Source organism: Arachis ipaensis, chromosome B2, assembly GCF_059453495.1.
Source record: "Arachis ipaensis isolate K30076 ecotype BB chromosome B2, ASM5945349v1, whole genome shotgun sequence".
NCBI classification, from domain to species: domain Eukaryota; kingdom Viridiplantae; phylum Streptophyta; class Magnoliopsida; order Fabales; family Fabaceae; genus Arachis; species Arachis ipaensis.
The window spans coordinates 122,881,547-122,894,083 of NC_142437.1; the positions used below are offsets into that span (position 1 = coordinate 122,881,547).

General features: G+C 37.2%; 2 protein-coding genes across 2 annotated transcripts; one reads left to right on the top strand and one right to left on the bottom strand.

Moving 5' to 3' along the window:
- The first annotated feature begins 673 nt into the window (after positions 1-673).
- Positions 674-2,386, top strand: LOC148575476 (uncharacterized). Its single transcript, XM_088505507.1, has one exon. It carries the CDS (start codon positions 674-676, stop codon positions 2,384-2,386), a length of 1,713 nt encoding a protein of 570 aa, XP_088361633.1.
- Positions 2,387-11,234: 8,848 nt separating this feature from the next.
- Positions 11,235-12,481, bottom strand: LOC107626314 (Glutaredoxin family protein). The gene has a single exon (XM_016329172.3). The coding sequence runs from the start codon at positions 12,342-12,344 to the stop codon at positions 11,559-11,561; it is 786 nt and encodes a 261-aa protein (XP_016184658.1). The 5' UTR covers positions 12,345-12,481; the 3' UTR covers positions 11,235-11,558.
- Between the last annotated feature and the right edge of the window lie 56 nt (positions 12,482-12,537).

Genomic DNA, 12,537 nt, shown 5'->3' on the forward strand with positions numbered 1-12,537 from the left:
GAAGTAAGCAGTGAGAGTGCAAGGCACAGGATTCTCAGAGCTACCTGAGCTTACAGATGTTCTTCTCCTTCAATGTATTCTATTTTGTATTTTTCTGTTTAATTTTGTCATGTCTTGAGTCTCATGGTAAAAGGCAAACAGTGAGGTTTGTAATGAAAAAGCCATAGAGCGGAAAAAGGCAGAGAGTGCAAAATTAAAAGAAAAAGCCATAGATGTCTTAGAGTTCCTTTGTACATCTGTGTTGTGTTTCATGATTCTGTGGGAATCCCCTTGTAAGTTGGGTTAGCACTTTACAAGTTGTAATCTGTTTGATTATAGTGAAATTCCATCATTGTTGTGATGGAGACTGGATGTAGGCTGCACTGCACTTAGCAGCCGAACCAGGATATATCTTGGTGTAATTTTCTTCCTCTCCTACTCCATTTCTGTTTTCTATTGCACAGGAGCAAAAACCGAAAATGTCTCGTGCCAAGTGACGAGACAAAATGAAAATGTCTCGTGGCTAGGGACGAGCTAAAAACAGAAAAGTCTCCTCTGAATCCAGCAAGTGTTAGCAAGCGAAAAAGGGGCTAAGATTCAACCCCCCCCCTTCTCTTAGCCACTGAAACCATCAATTGGTATCAGAGCTTGGTCTCAAAGAGATCAAGCTTTGCAGCTTGGAGTAAAGATCCTCATGGCAGAAAACAGTGGCGCAAATGTGGTGTCTTATAATCTAACTGAAGGACAATCAAGCAACAGACCCCCTCTTTTCAATGGGAAAAACTATACCTATTGGAAGGAGAGGATGAAGATATTCGTACAAGCAGTGGATTACAGACTTTGGAAGATTATCCTCGAAGGGCCTAAATTTCCAACTACCACAAGTGCAGAAGGAGTTGTTTCTATCAAACCAGAAGCAAGATGGACCGAGGAAGATAGGAAGAAGGTGGAGTTAAATGCCAAGGCAATAAATCTGCTCAATTGTGCTATCAGCTTTGAGGAGTACCGACGGGTATCAAGATGCACAACGGCAAAGGAAATCTGGGACAAATTGCAAATCACCCATGAAGGAACCACCATTGTCAAGAAGACTCGGGCAGATATGCTAAACAGAGAATATGAAACGTTTGCAATGAAGGAAGGAGAGTCCATTGATGAACTCTTTGAACGTTTCAATGCTATCATTGTTGGCTTAGATGCTCTGGGAATTACACATTCTGATTCTGTGCTAGTGAGAAGAGTGTTGAGATGTCTCACAAAAGAGTGGGAGACTAAAGCTTTAATTATTTCTGAGAGTAGTAGCCTAGACTCCATAACACTTGATGATTTGAGAGGAAATCTTCTTGCTTTTGAAAATACCTATTTGAAAAAAGATACAAAAAAGAAAGGAATTGCATTTTCTTCTGTGACTAACCCCCTGGATGATGAATCCAGTGATAACTCTTCTGAAAATGAGTTTGTTTTATTTGCAAAAAAATTCAGGAAAATGGCTAAGCTCAGAGGCAAAGGCAGCAGCACAAGGAAAGTGAAGAAAGACCTCAGCAAGGTAACTTGCTACAATTGCAAGGAAATGGGGCATTTCAAATCTGATTGTCCCAAGCTGAAGAAGGAGGAAAAGCCAAAAAGAGGAAAGAAGAAAGGACTGATGGCCACATGGGAAGACTTGGAGAATGATTCTGATGATGATGATGAAGAAACCGAGACCAAGTCACAAACATGTCTCATGGCAGACCACATAGATCAGGTAGTCTTTCATAACCCTAACACTGAAGATCTTCATCTTATGATAGACCACCTTTCTGAAAAAATAAGATGTTTTCTGCTGGAAAATCAAGAACTTGAACAGCAAATTACCATTCTTAAGGCCGAAAACAGTTTTCTAAAAGAAAAAGTGAGAGAGGCCGAAACTGCTTGTGATCTTGTTGAAGAAAATAAGCAGTTAAGAGCCCAAGTTAGGAGCTGTGAAAGTAACCATTGTGTTCTTGCATATGTGGACTGTTTTAAACAAAATGAAGAGTTGCTTAAAAAGGTTAAAAGACTTGAGGAAGACTTAGCCAAATTTACACAAAGTTCTGAAAGTTTAAATCACATCTTGGCTAGTCAAAAACCTCTTTATGATAAGGCTGGGTTGGGGTTTCATAAATCTGAAAATTCACATTTTGAAAATATTGCTTCATCTTCTAATGACATAAGATTTCAAGATCCCACCTACTTTAACAAAAAGGCAACTCCAAGATTTTGTAGACTATGCAATCGGAATGGACACTTTCCCATTCAATGCTTTTTCGGTGAAAGAATGGTTGGTAACAAGGTTTATAAAATTGTTTTTGATTACAATGGCTTAGGACATAGAAGATGGTTTAACGTAAAAGGATCCAAAAAGATTTGGATACCTAAGGTTACTTAAGCATTGTTTTGTAGGTGTGCCTAGCATCCCAAAGGAAAGAAAATGTGTGGTATATGGACAGCGGATGCTCTAGGCATATGACCGGAAAGGCAACCTTCTTCATAAAGCTTGATGACTATGATGGAGGACTTGTCACTTTCGGTGATGATGCAAAAGGAAAAATTGTGGCTGTTGGGAAAGTTGGTAAAAACTTTTCTTCTTGTATAAATGATGTTCTCCTTGTACATGGCTTGAAACATAATTTGCTTAGTGTTAGTCAACTTTGTGATTTGGGTTTTGAAGTTATTTTTAAGAAATCTGTTTGTTTAGTTGTGTGTGAAAAAACTGGGAATGTTCTTTTTGAAGCTAAAAGATGCAACAATGTGTATGGATTAACTCTTGAGGATTTAAAGGAACAAAATGTAACATGCTTCACATCTTTTGAATCTGAAAAATGGCTTTGGCATAGAAAGTTGGGACATGCTAGCATGTATCAAATCTCTAAGCTAGTTAAAAGAAATTTGGTTAGAGGGATTCCAAACATCAAGTTTGATAAGGATCTTACTTGTGACGCTTGTCAATTGGGCAAACAAGTAAAATCCTCTTTTAAATCAAAAGATGGAATATCAACCAAACGGCCATTGGAAATGTTACATATTGATCTTTTTGGTCCTACTAGAACTCAAAGTTTAGGAGGTAAACATTATGGTCTTGTGGTGGTAGATGATTACTCTAGATTTGGTTGGGTACTTTTCCTTGCTCATAAGAATGATGCCTTTTATGCTTTTTCCACCCTTTGTAAGAAAATTCAAAATGAAAAGGATTTGAAAATTGCCCATTTAAGAAGTGATCATGGAAGAGAATTTGAAAATCAAGATTTTGAAAAATTCTGTAATGACTTAGGGATCTCTCACAATTTTTCATGTCCTAGAACCCCCCAACAAAATGGAGTGGTTGAAAGAAGGAATAGAAGCCTTCAAGAAATGACTAGGGCTATGTTGTGTGAGAGTGAAATTCCTAAATTCTTATGGGCTGAAGCTGTGAACACAGCATGTTATATTTTGAATAGAACAATCATTAGAAAAGGGTTAAAGAAAACACCTTATGAGCTATGGAAAGGAACCCCTCCAAATCTTAAGTATTTTCATGTTTTTGGATGCAAATGTTTTGTGCTTAATAATAAAGAAAACCTTGGAAAGTTTGATCCAAAATCCTATGAAGGAATGTTTGTTGGATATTCCACCACAAGCAAGGCCTATAGAGTTTATCTCAAGGAGCATAGGACAATAGAGGAATCCATACATGTTACCTTTTGTGATTCTAACTTAATTCCCAGTATTGTGAAGGATATTGATTCAGATTGTGAAGAGGCTGGAACAAGTAAAGAAAATCCCAAATCTGTTCAAATTGAAGAATCTGTCAGCCCGGTTTTGTCTCGTCAGATTGTAGGAGAAACTTCCAATTTATCTCCTGAGCAGACACGAGAAACTGAAACAGTGAGACCATCAGAAGTTCATCAAAGTTCAACACCTGGCCGAAAACCTAGAGAATGGAAGTCTATGAGGGGTTATCCTCATGACTTCATCATTGGTGATCCCTCTCATGGTGTAACAACAAGATCCTCTACCAAAAGGCAAACCGAACCAAGCAACTTTGCTCTCTTGTCACAAATGGAGCCCAACAATGTCAAACAAGCTCTTGAAGATCCATCATGGGTCAAGGCTATGCAAGAGGAGCTGGCTCAATTCGACAAGAATGAGGTTTGGACACTAGTACCTCATCCGGATGGTAAGAAAGTTACTGGTACTAAGTGGGTATTTAAAAATAAACTTGGTGAGGATGGACAAGTTGTTCGTAACAAGGCTAGATTAGTGGCCCAAGGTTACGATCAAGAAGAGGGTATAGATTTTGATGAGTCTTTTGCTCCGGTAGCTAGAATGGAAGCAATTCGGTTGCTTCTTGCCTATGCCGCCCATAAAGGTTTCAAAATGTTTCAAATGGATGTTAAGTGTGCTTTCCTTAATGGCTTTATTGATAGAGAAGTGTATGTGGCACAACCCCCCGGTTTTGAACATAAAGAGTTTCCAAATCATGTTCTTAAATTATCTAAGGCTCTTTATGGGCTTAGACAAGCTCCAAGAGCTTGGTATGAAAGGCTTAGTGCCTTCTTGTTGGAAAATCAATTTCAAAGGGGTACCACCGACACTACTTTATTTATTAAAGCATCTAATGATGACATACTTCTTGTTCAAGTTTATGTTGATGACATTGTATTTGGATCGGCCAACATTTCCTTGTGTGAAGAGTTTGGAAAACTCATGACTAGTGAGTTTGAAATGAGTTTAATGGGAGAGCTTACCTTCTTTCTTGGCCTCCAAATTAAACAAACTCCTAGTGGTACTTTTATTTACCAAGGAAAGTATGCAAAAGAACTTATCAAAAAGTTTGGCCTAGAAAATTCCAAAGCAATGAGTACACCAATGCATCCCAACACAAAACTTGAAAAGGATGATGATGGTCAAGATGTGGATGAAACAAGGTATAGAGGAATGATAGGTTCACTCATGTACCTTACCTCCTCTAGACCAGATATTGTTCAAAGTATGGGTGTATGTTCAAGATTTCAATCTCACCCAAAAGAATCCCATCTTACGGCTGTTAAACGCATCATTAGATACATTAAGGGAACTTGTGATTATGGCTTGTGGTATCCTAAATCTGATGAATTTTGTGCAGTAGGGTTTTGTGATGCAGATTATGCGGGAGATAGAGTGGATAGAAGAAGCACGTCAGGCATGTGTTGCTTCCTTGGAAGCTCTCTCAACATGTGGTCAAGCAAGAAACAAGCCACAGTGGCTTTATCCACCGCTGAAGCAGAATATATTTCCGCATCTGCATGTTGCACTCAATTAATTTGGTTAAAAACACAATTGGAAGATTACAAATTAAAAATCAATAGTATACCCCTATTTTGTGATAATATGAGTGCAATAAATATTTCAAAAAATCCTGTTTTGCACTCAAGAACTAAGCACATTGAGATAAAATATCATTTTATTAGGGAACATGTGCAAAAGGGTACTATTGATATTCAATTTGTAAAATCAGAAGACCAAATTGCTGATATTTTTACAAAACCCCTCTGTGAAGACAGATTCTGCACCTTGAGAAAAAGATTGGGAATGTTTGATTTAAGTTTTATTGAAAATTTGTGAATATTTGATTCTGTTCAGTTTTGTCTCGTAGGTTTGGACGAGATAAAAAACGCAAGCTTGATGGAGGAGCTCTGTTCAGGGGGAGGCAACACAAATTTAAATTCTTCTGGGCCCCACCTAATAAATTCTGACCCCACCATGGCAGTTTAGTTAGTTATTCCTTCCTTGAAAAAATAAAATCACAAAATTTTTTAGATTGTCTTTTCAAATCTAGTTGGAAGATACATGTTGTCAAATCATATCTTCTCCTTCCAACTAAATCCCTTGATTCAAGGAAAAACTCCCTCTTTATCACTTTTTGAAACTCCCATTTGGATAATAACCGTGCCATTATGGTCATTAACCTCCCATCATCTCTCTCCAATCCTCATTTATTGCACCTCTAACCTCCTTCCATCCTCCTCTCATTCGGCCATCACCCCTTCATATTCAACCCCTCATTCATCCACCATGAAAAAGAAAACCGCTGTTAGGCGAAGTAGCCGAACCCCCATTCCAAAAAACCCACCTTTCTCATCACCTCCAACCCATACACATATCCATCTCCATTCTACCTCATCCTCTTCTCAGTCACCACCCTCCAAGAAAACCGAAACCATGCGCCGAAAGGTTATTGCTCAGAAAACCTCAGGGAGAGGCAAGACAGGGAAGAACAAGCAACCAAGTGTTGAAGAAGATGAAGAAGCATCTCAGACTACTCCACCTCCATCACCACCAAAAAGATCTACCTCTCATGCGAAAAGCTCTCACAAGAAACAGAAAACCTTTACTCTGCATGACACAAGCGAACCTCCCAATCTGGAATCTCTAGAGTTCAAAAACAAATTCCACAAAACTCATTCACATTTTGATCCTTCCCGCTTCCACTCATGTGCCTTCTATGAATTTCACAAAGACGTTCTTCTGCAGCGCAATCTCTGCCCCTCTTACTTGGTGAACCTTCCAAATCTTGCCACCAAAGGAATGAACTTTTCGTCTTTGTTTGATGCTCTGAAATGGACTCCTCTGACTCACATTCAGAAATTGGTATACCCGGGGCTGGTCCGGGAATTTTATGCAAACATGCGCCTGATTGGTGGGTCAATCCACTCTTATGTCAAGCGTGTTTACATAACCCTCACTCCTCAAACCATTGGTGCTGCCCTTGGGTATGAAGATGAGGGACCAAAGGTTTATATGGTTGATAAATGGGATGATCAAGTGGGAGTTACTCAACAAACTGTAATGCAACACATCTGTGCCAACCTGTCCGGGCTTGATGGATTAATCCCAACTCACAAATCCCTCGGCCCAGAGAACTCTCTGTTACACCGTATCATCACTCATATCATCACTCCTCAAAGTGGTTCTCATCATAGAGTAACAGTTTCTGACTCTATCATCCTCTTTGCTCTTATTACTTCCACTCCAATTTCATTTGCTTATATTATGACACGTCATATGTGGGAAGCAGTAAGAAGCACAAAAAAGGCTAATCTTCCTTATGGCATGTTTCTTACATGTATATTTGAATATTTTAAGGTTGATTTGTCTAATGAATCTGTTGAGAACAAAGTGTCACAGATTAAAGGAGGAGGAGTTTCGAACAAGAAAAGCAAGAAATCTGTTGCCTCCGAACCCTCTCTAAGCGATTTGGAAAGCCACCCTGAACCCTCAAAGGTGTCGGCATCCATCAGGGAGACTCTCAGTGAATTCCGCAATATGTCCAAATTAATGCTTAAGTCAAGCAAGGCTGCCCGGAAACTGGCGTATGCAAATGAGAAAGCCTGGAGGAAGTGCTATGAAAGGGTCGGTTTCATGATTCAAACCTTTGATGATGAAATGGGAACAGGAGATTCTGAAGATGATTCTGGTTCTGAGTTCAATGTTTCTGATGATTAGTGACTATTCCTCTACTTTTATTTGATATTGGCAACAATAGGCTCAATCCTTCTTTTGTTTTTTGTAAAGGCATGACTTGATACTCCCTGCCGTATGATACTCTGAACAATTACTGCTTTGTTATAAATATTATGTATTGCTCATGTCTCTTGTTGCAGGTTTTTATGCCCCTTGATGCCAAAAGGGGGAGGAAATTTAGATTCCAAAATTGAAATTGGAATAAAACAGGGGCTGGAAAAACAGGGGACAAGGGTTGAAATTTTCAAATTGAAAATTCATGACTATCCTTGTTCAAAGAATGCATTTGTTCTATTATGATCCTTGATATATGAACTGCATTTGATGTTTGATTTATGGTGATGCCTGGCTAATGGTTCATATTTGACAAACTTGTTGGTTTGAAAATTTATTTTTGGCAGTTCCTTTAAACTGTGTTATCTAACATCTGCCATGCTTTGATGTGCTATTATGTGTTTCAAAAATATTTTCCTTATTTTGAATGACATTGCTCTGATATCTGGACTGGAAAATATTTGGAAATTTTCTGAACAACACTGGTTTGTGTTCTGTTGATATGTGTAAGTTTGAGCAGAAAATCAAATTATTGATAACAAATGAGTTTTGATTATCATCCAACTCTGCTCATAAATCAAGCATTTAGCATCATGTAATAAATATGCTAAATAACATTGTTATTTGAAGCTTGATTAAAATTGTTACAGGTTAATGCTTCCCTTGGTAAAAACAGCATATATTAAGGGGGAGCAATGTGACAATTTGAAAGGGGGAGAAATACAAATTTAAAGGGAGTACTCTTACTCAATTTTAAATTTCTTTCCATTTCAATTTTAATATTGTTTGTCATCAAGGGGGAGATTGATGAGTTTGGAAAACTCTAAATTAATATGTGTGATGACTAAACATTATTAAAATTAATTAATTGCAAAATTATTTGATCTGAATTTTTATTCAATACATTGATGATTATAATTTTGCTGCAGGTTTAATCATGGGCCGGAAATAAATGTATTGTGCTAAGCCCAATTTACACTCAGCCTTGGTTTTAATAACAAAAATAAATGTGGCTGTTTTAATGTTACTTGGGCCCAAATAATTTTCTGATCTAAGCCCAAGTGGGTTACATGCTTTCCACTTGCTTTATGCATGTTCCAAATTTTATCAGGAAAGCAAATGTTATTAATGGGCCAAGATCAAATATTGTTGCTACCAAGCCCAATGTTGATGAATGTTTCCATGCCTTATTCGAATCCATGAAGCAAATGAAATGCCTAAATGCTTCCAACGGATTCCACTTCATTATTTTGAAGGATTTCAAATTTAATTAATACATTGGAAACATAAGAAAAAGAGAGAAGATTGATTTGATAGCTATTATGACACTACACGCTACTCAACAAAGGGAAGTGGGAAACTTGAATTAACTTTTACATTCTCTCTCTTTGTTCATTGATTATTGTTCAAACCCATTGAATATTTTCTCTTTCTTCTCTCTCACAACTCTTTCTCTCTTCGGTCTTTACTCAGAAAATATTGGCAGCCATGGAAGCAAAAGTAAGCTACCGAGATGAAGAGAAAGCAAGCCTAAAGACCATCACAATGATGGCAAGAAAACATACTAAAATAAAAATGAGCTGTGGCTAAGATATTCACCAAATGTGGTTAGATTTGGTGAGGTTATCTTGAGTCTTTCATGCTCAAAATGGAAGAAGAAGATTCGGCCAGCTGGAGGAGATTCTTGAAGCATGGCTTGTCTTCGATTCTGCTCAACCACCACAGGAAGTAGCTAGAGTGGCGAAGTGATGGTTGAAGGCAGAGATTGAAGCAGATGAAGTCATCATCATCATGAAGCATCAAGGGCCAGAATTCCATCTTGGAGAGCAAGCCAAGGATGGAGAGCTCGGATTGATGAAGGGTGATGATCAAGAAAGGACTAGAGGTAATTGCATGTTGGTTAATGCATGGTTATCTCTTCTCTCTCTATGTGGCCGAACCGGTTTTGTTGAAGGAAGAAGAAGTTGGTTCAGTTTTGGCTTCAATAAGTGGAGGCTCCCCTCTTCTATATTAAGGGTGGACAGCCACTGTTTGAAGCAAGGAGTTAGAAGTAAGCAGTGAGAGTGCAAGGCACAGGATTCTCAGAGCTACCTGAGCTTACAGATGTTCTTCTCCTTCAATGTATTCTATTTTGTATTTTTCTGTTTAATTTTGTCATGTCTTGAGTCTCATGGTAAAAGGCAAACAGTGAGGTTTGTAATGAAAAAGCCATAGAGCGGAAAAAGGCAGAGAGTGCAAAATTAAAAGAAAAAGCCATAGATGTCTTAGAGTTCCTTTGTACATCTGTGTTGTGTTTCATGATTCTGTGGGAATCCCCTTGTAAGTTGGGTTAGCACTTTACAAGTTGTAATCTGTTTGATTATAGTGAAATTCCATCATTGTTGTGATGGAGACTGGATGTAGGCTGCACTGCACTTAGCAGCCGAACCAGGATATATCTTGGTGTAATTTTCTTCCTCTCCTACTCCATTTCTGTTTTCTATTGCACAGGAGCAAAAACCGAAAATGTCTCGTGCCAAGTGACGAGACAAAATGAAAATGTCTCGTGGCTAGGGACGAGCTAAAAACAGAAAAGTCTCCTCTGAATCCAGCAAGTGTTAGCAAGCGAAAAAGGGGCTAAGATTCAACCCCCCCCTTCTCTTAGCCACTGAAACCATCAGGAATTATTTTAATGAAAAAAAAAAAAAACCACGGATTCACATTATAGATTTTCTTTTACAGCTGTTATTCAAATGAAAAACAGTAAAATGTTTTTCCCTTAGGGGTTAAATTTAATTTCCTTGTCCATTATTTTAACTCTGATGAAAAGATAGACCATGTGGATTTGTTTTGTATGTGCCAATTATTATTTGTCTGCATTATGCAATAATTAACCACTAATTAAATCAGGGTATGGTATTATAAAAATATGCCACTCATTTTGTTTGCATTGGTTAGTAAGTTAGTTTGATATGTCTGATATCCTTTTTGCATCAGAACTTGTTATCAAAATCATTTGGCTAATATTTCCACTTCCTAATATCATTAGGTATTTATCACATTGTTATGATTATTAGTAGGTTCTGAAATCTTCTAAGATTAAGCAATATTACATAAGAGATTTTTAAGGTGGAAATGCTTTCCTAGAATTTAATTAAACTTGTGCTTCTATTCATGTTCAAGATTATTGTTTATCATCTCAACCAACCAGCACTTTAGAGAACAGAACAAAAGCTATATTCTAAAAATGGAGACTCAAATGTAAATTAAACTCAAAAGACATTTCTTTGAAAAGCCCCCACCATTATTTATATATATATGATGATGACCTTTACTTGTACAAATCAATACATATATTTTTTTAAATTTTATTTTTTAAATTCTAAATAAACAAAGGCAAGTAGTGCATGCTGCAGCAATCAGAAGATATAGCTAATTATGGCCACAGAATAATTTCTCTTTGCTTCTGTTTTGATCATCCTTACCTTTTACTCCTTTAGATGACCACATTTTGTGCTTTCACTTTTCAGGCTCCATCTAACTCCTTTTTTCTTTTTGATGTGTACAAGGACAGCAATAATAATAGCTACACAAATTTCTGTTTCAAAATCCATAGATTCTTTTCCTATATTTACAATTTATTTTTCCATTGAAATATTTAGCACAAATTTCCATTTAATATCAATATCCAGAAACAAATCATAACTAACTAACTTCTTGTAGTTCTTACATCTATAGGACTATAGTACAATGTTGATTACTAAAGACTCTATCAAATGATAAATTAGGTTACATTTGAACCAAGACAGAAGAAAATAAATATGTTCCACAAAGAAGAGGGATCATAGAAACTTAGTATTAGAAACTAAAAAAGGACAGCTCAATGCATGAGACATTTGCCTTGTAGTTGCACCAAAGCTTACTACCAGAAACATGCGATATATCGACTTATTTTATGTTTATAAATCTGTCGATAACTTGCGTGTTTCTGGTAGTAACTTATCATTTATAATTGTAATTTGCTCTTGTTTGTTTGGATCAAATTTCTAGCAGCAAATTGGGCATTTGACAAGTCCATTCTCATTGCATTCAGCACATCTAATGAACAATTCACCATTGTTATTGTCCCCATTATTCTTGGTGAAGACCTTGCAACTTCCATTACAATTAGAGCAAATAGCAAACCTCATGCATGCACATCCATTGCAATGACCTTCACCAAACTCAATTGGTGTTCCTTCTAGAAGCTTCCCAAGCCAACCATTCTCATGTAATCCTATAACTTCATCAACTCCTCCTATGTACCTACCCTTAATGAAAAGCTTAGGAGGTAACACTTTTCCACCCAAGATCTTACATAGTTCTTTTCTATATTCAAGGTGTAGGGATACATCCCTTTCATGGTAGATTACCCTAAAGCTTCTCAACAAGAATTTGATTGTGTTGCAATCTCGAAATGTTTTCCTTATACCTCTCAAGCTTGTTGTGTAGAGAATCACTTCTTGGCTTCTTCCATTTGGTGGATTCATCTCTTCAAAATCTGTTAGAGATGGATATTCTTTGTTGCATGCAACTTTTTGCACTCTTTCAAACCCTTTATTCTTTATGTTGGTTGTGACATCCTCCATTTCTTGTTGCTCCTCAAAATGCTGATCATTCTCATCCCCATTATTGAGGTATTGATCACCATAGAGTGGTGGTGGTGGAGTTGAACATTTCTTGATGAAGAATTCATCATCTGAGTGGTGGTTGAGCTGAAGAACTAATAGACTTTCTTTCAAGTTGTTTATGCTTGGAATGGTTTTAAGTTCTCTATGAAGCACTCTTTTCATTGTTGAGTAACTTGTGATATTTTTCTACATACTTATGGATTGAGGAAAAAAAGAGAAGAAATGAATGAATAGAGGACAACAAGGTTTGATTAGGATTTGGGAGAGTTTCTGTTTTCTAAGTTTTACAAGCCTACAAAGTGGAAAATGAAAGCTAAGGTGTGATATGTTGGGGATGCTTTATTACTAATCTATT

Bases quoted from the DNA above. Each gene is read 5' to 3' on its own strand.
- LOC107626314 (XM_016329172.3), bottom strand. From the start codon at position 12,344: ATGAAAAGAGTGCTTCATAGAGAACTTAAAACCATTCCAAGCATAAAC.
- LOC148575476 (XM_088505507.1), top strand. From the start codon at position 674: ATGGCAGAAAACAGTGGCGCAAATGTGGTGTCTTATAATCTAACTGAA.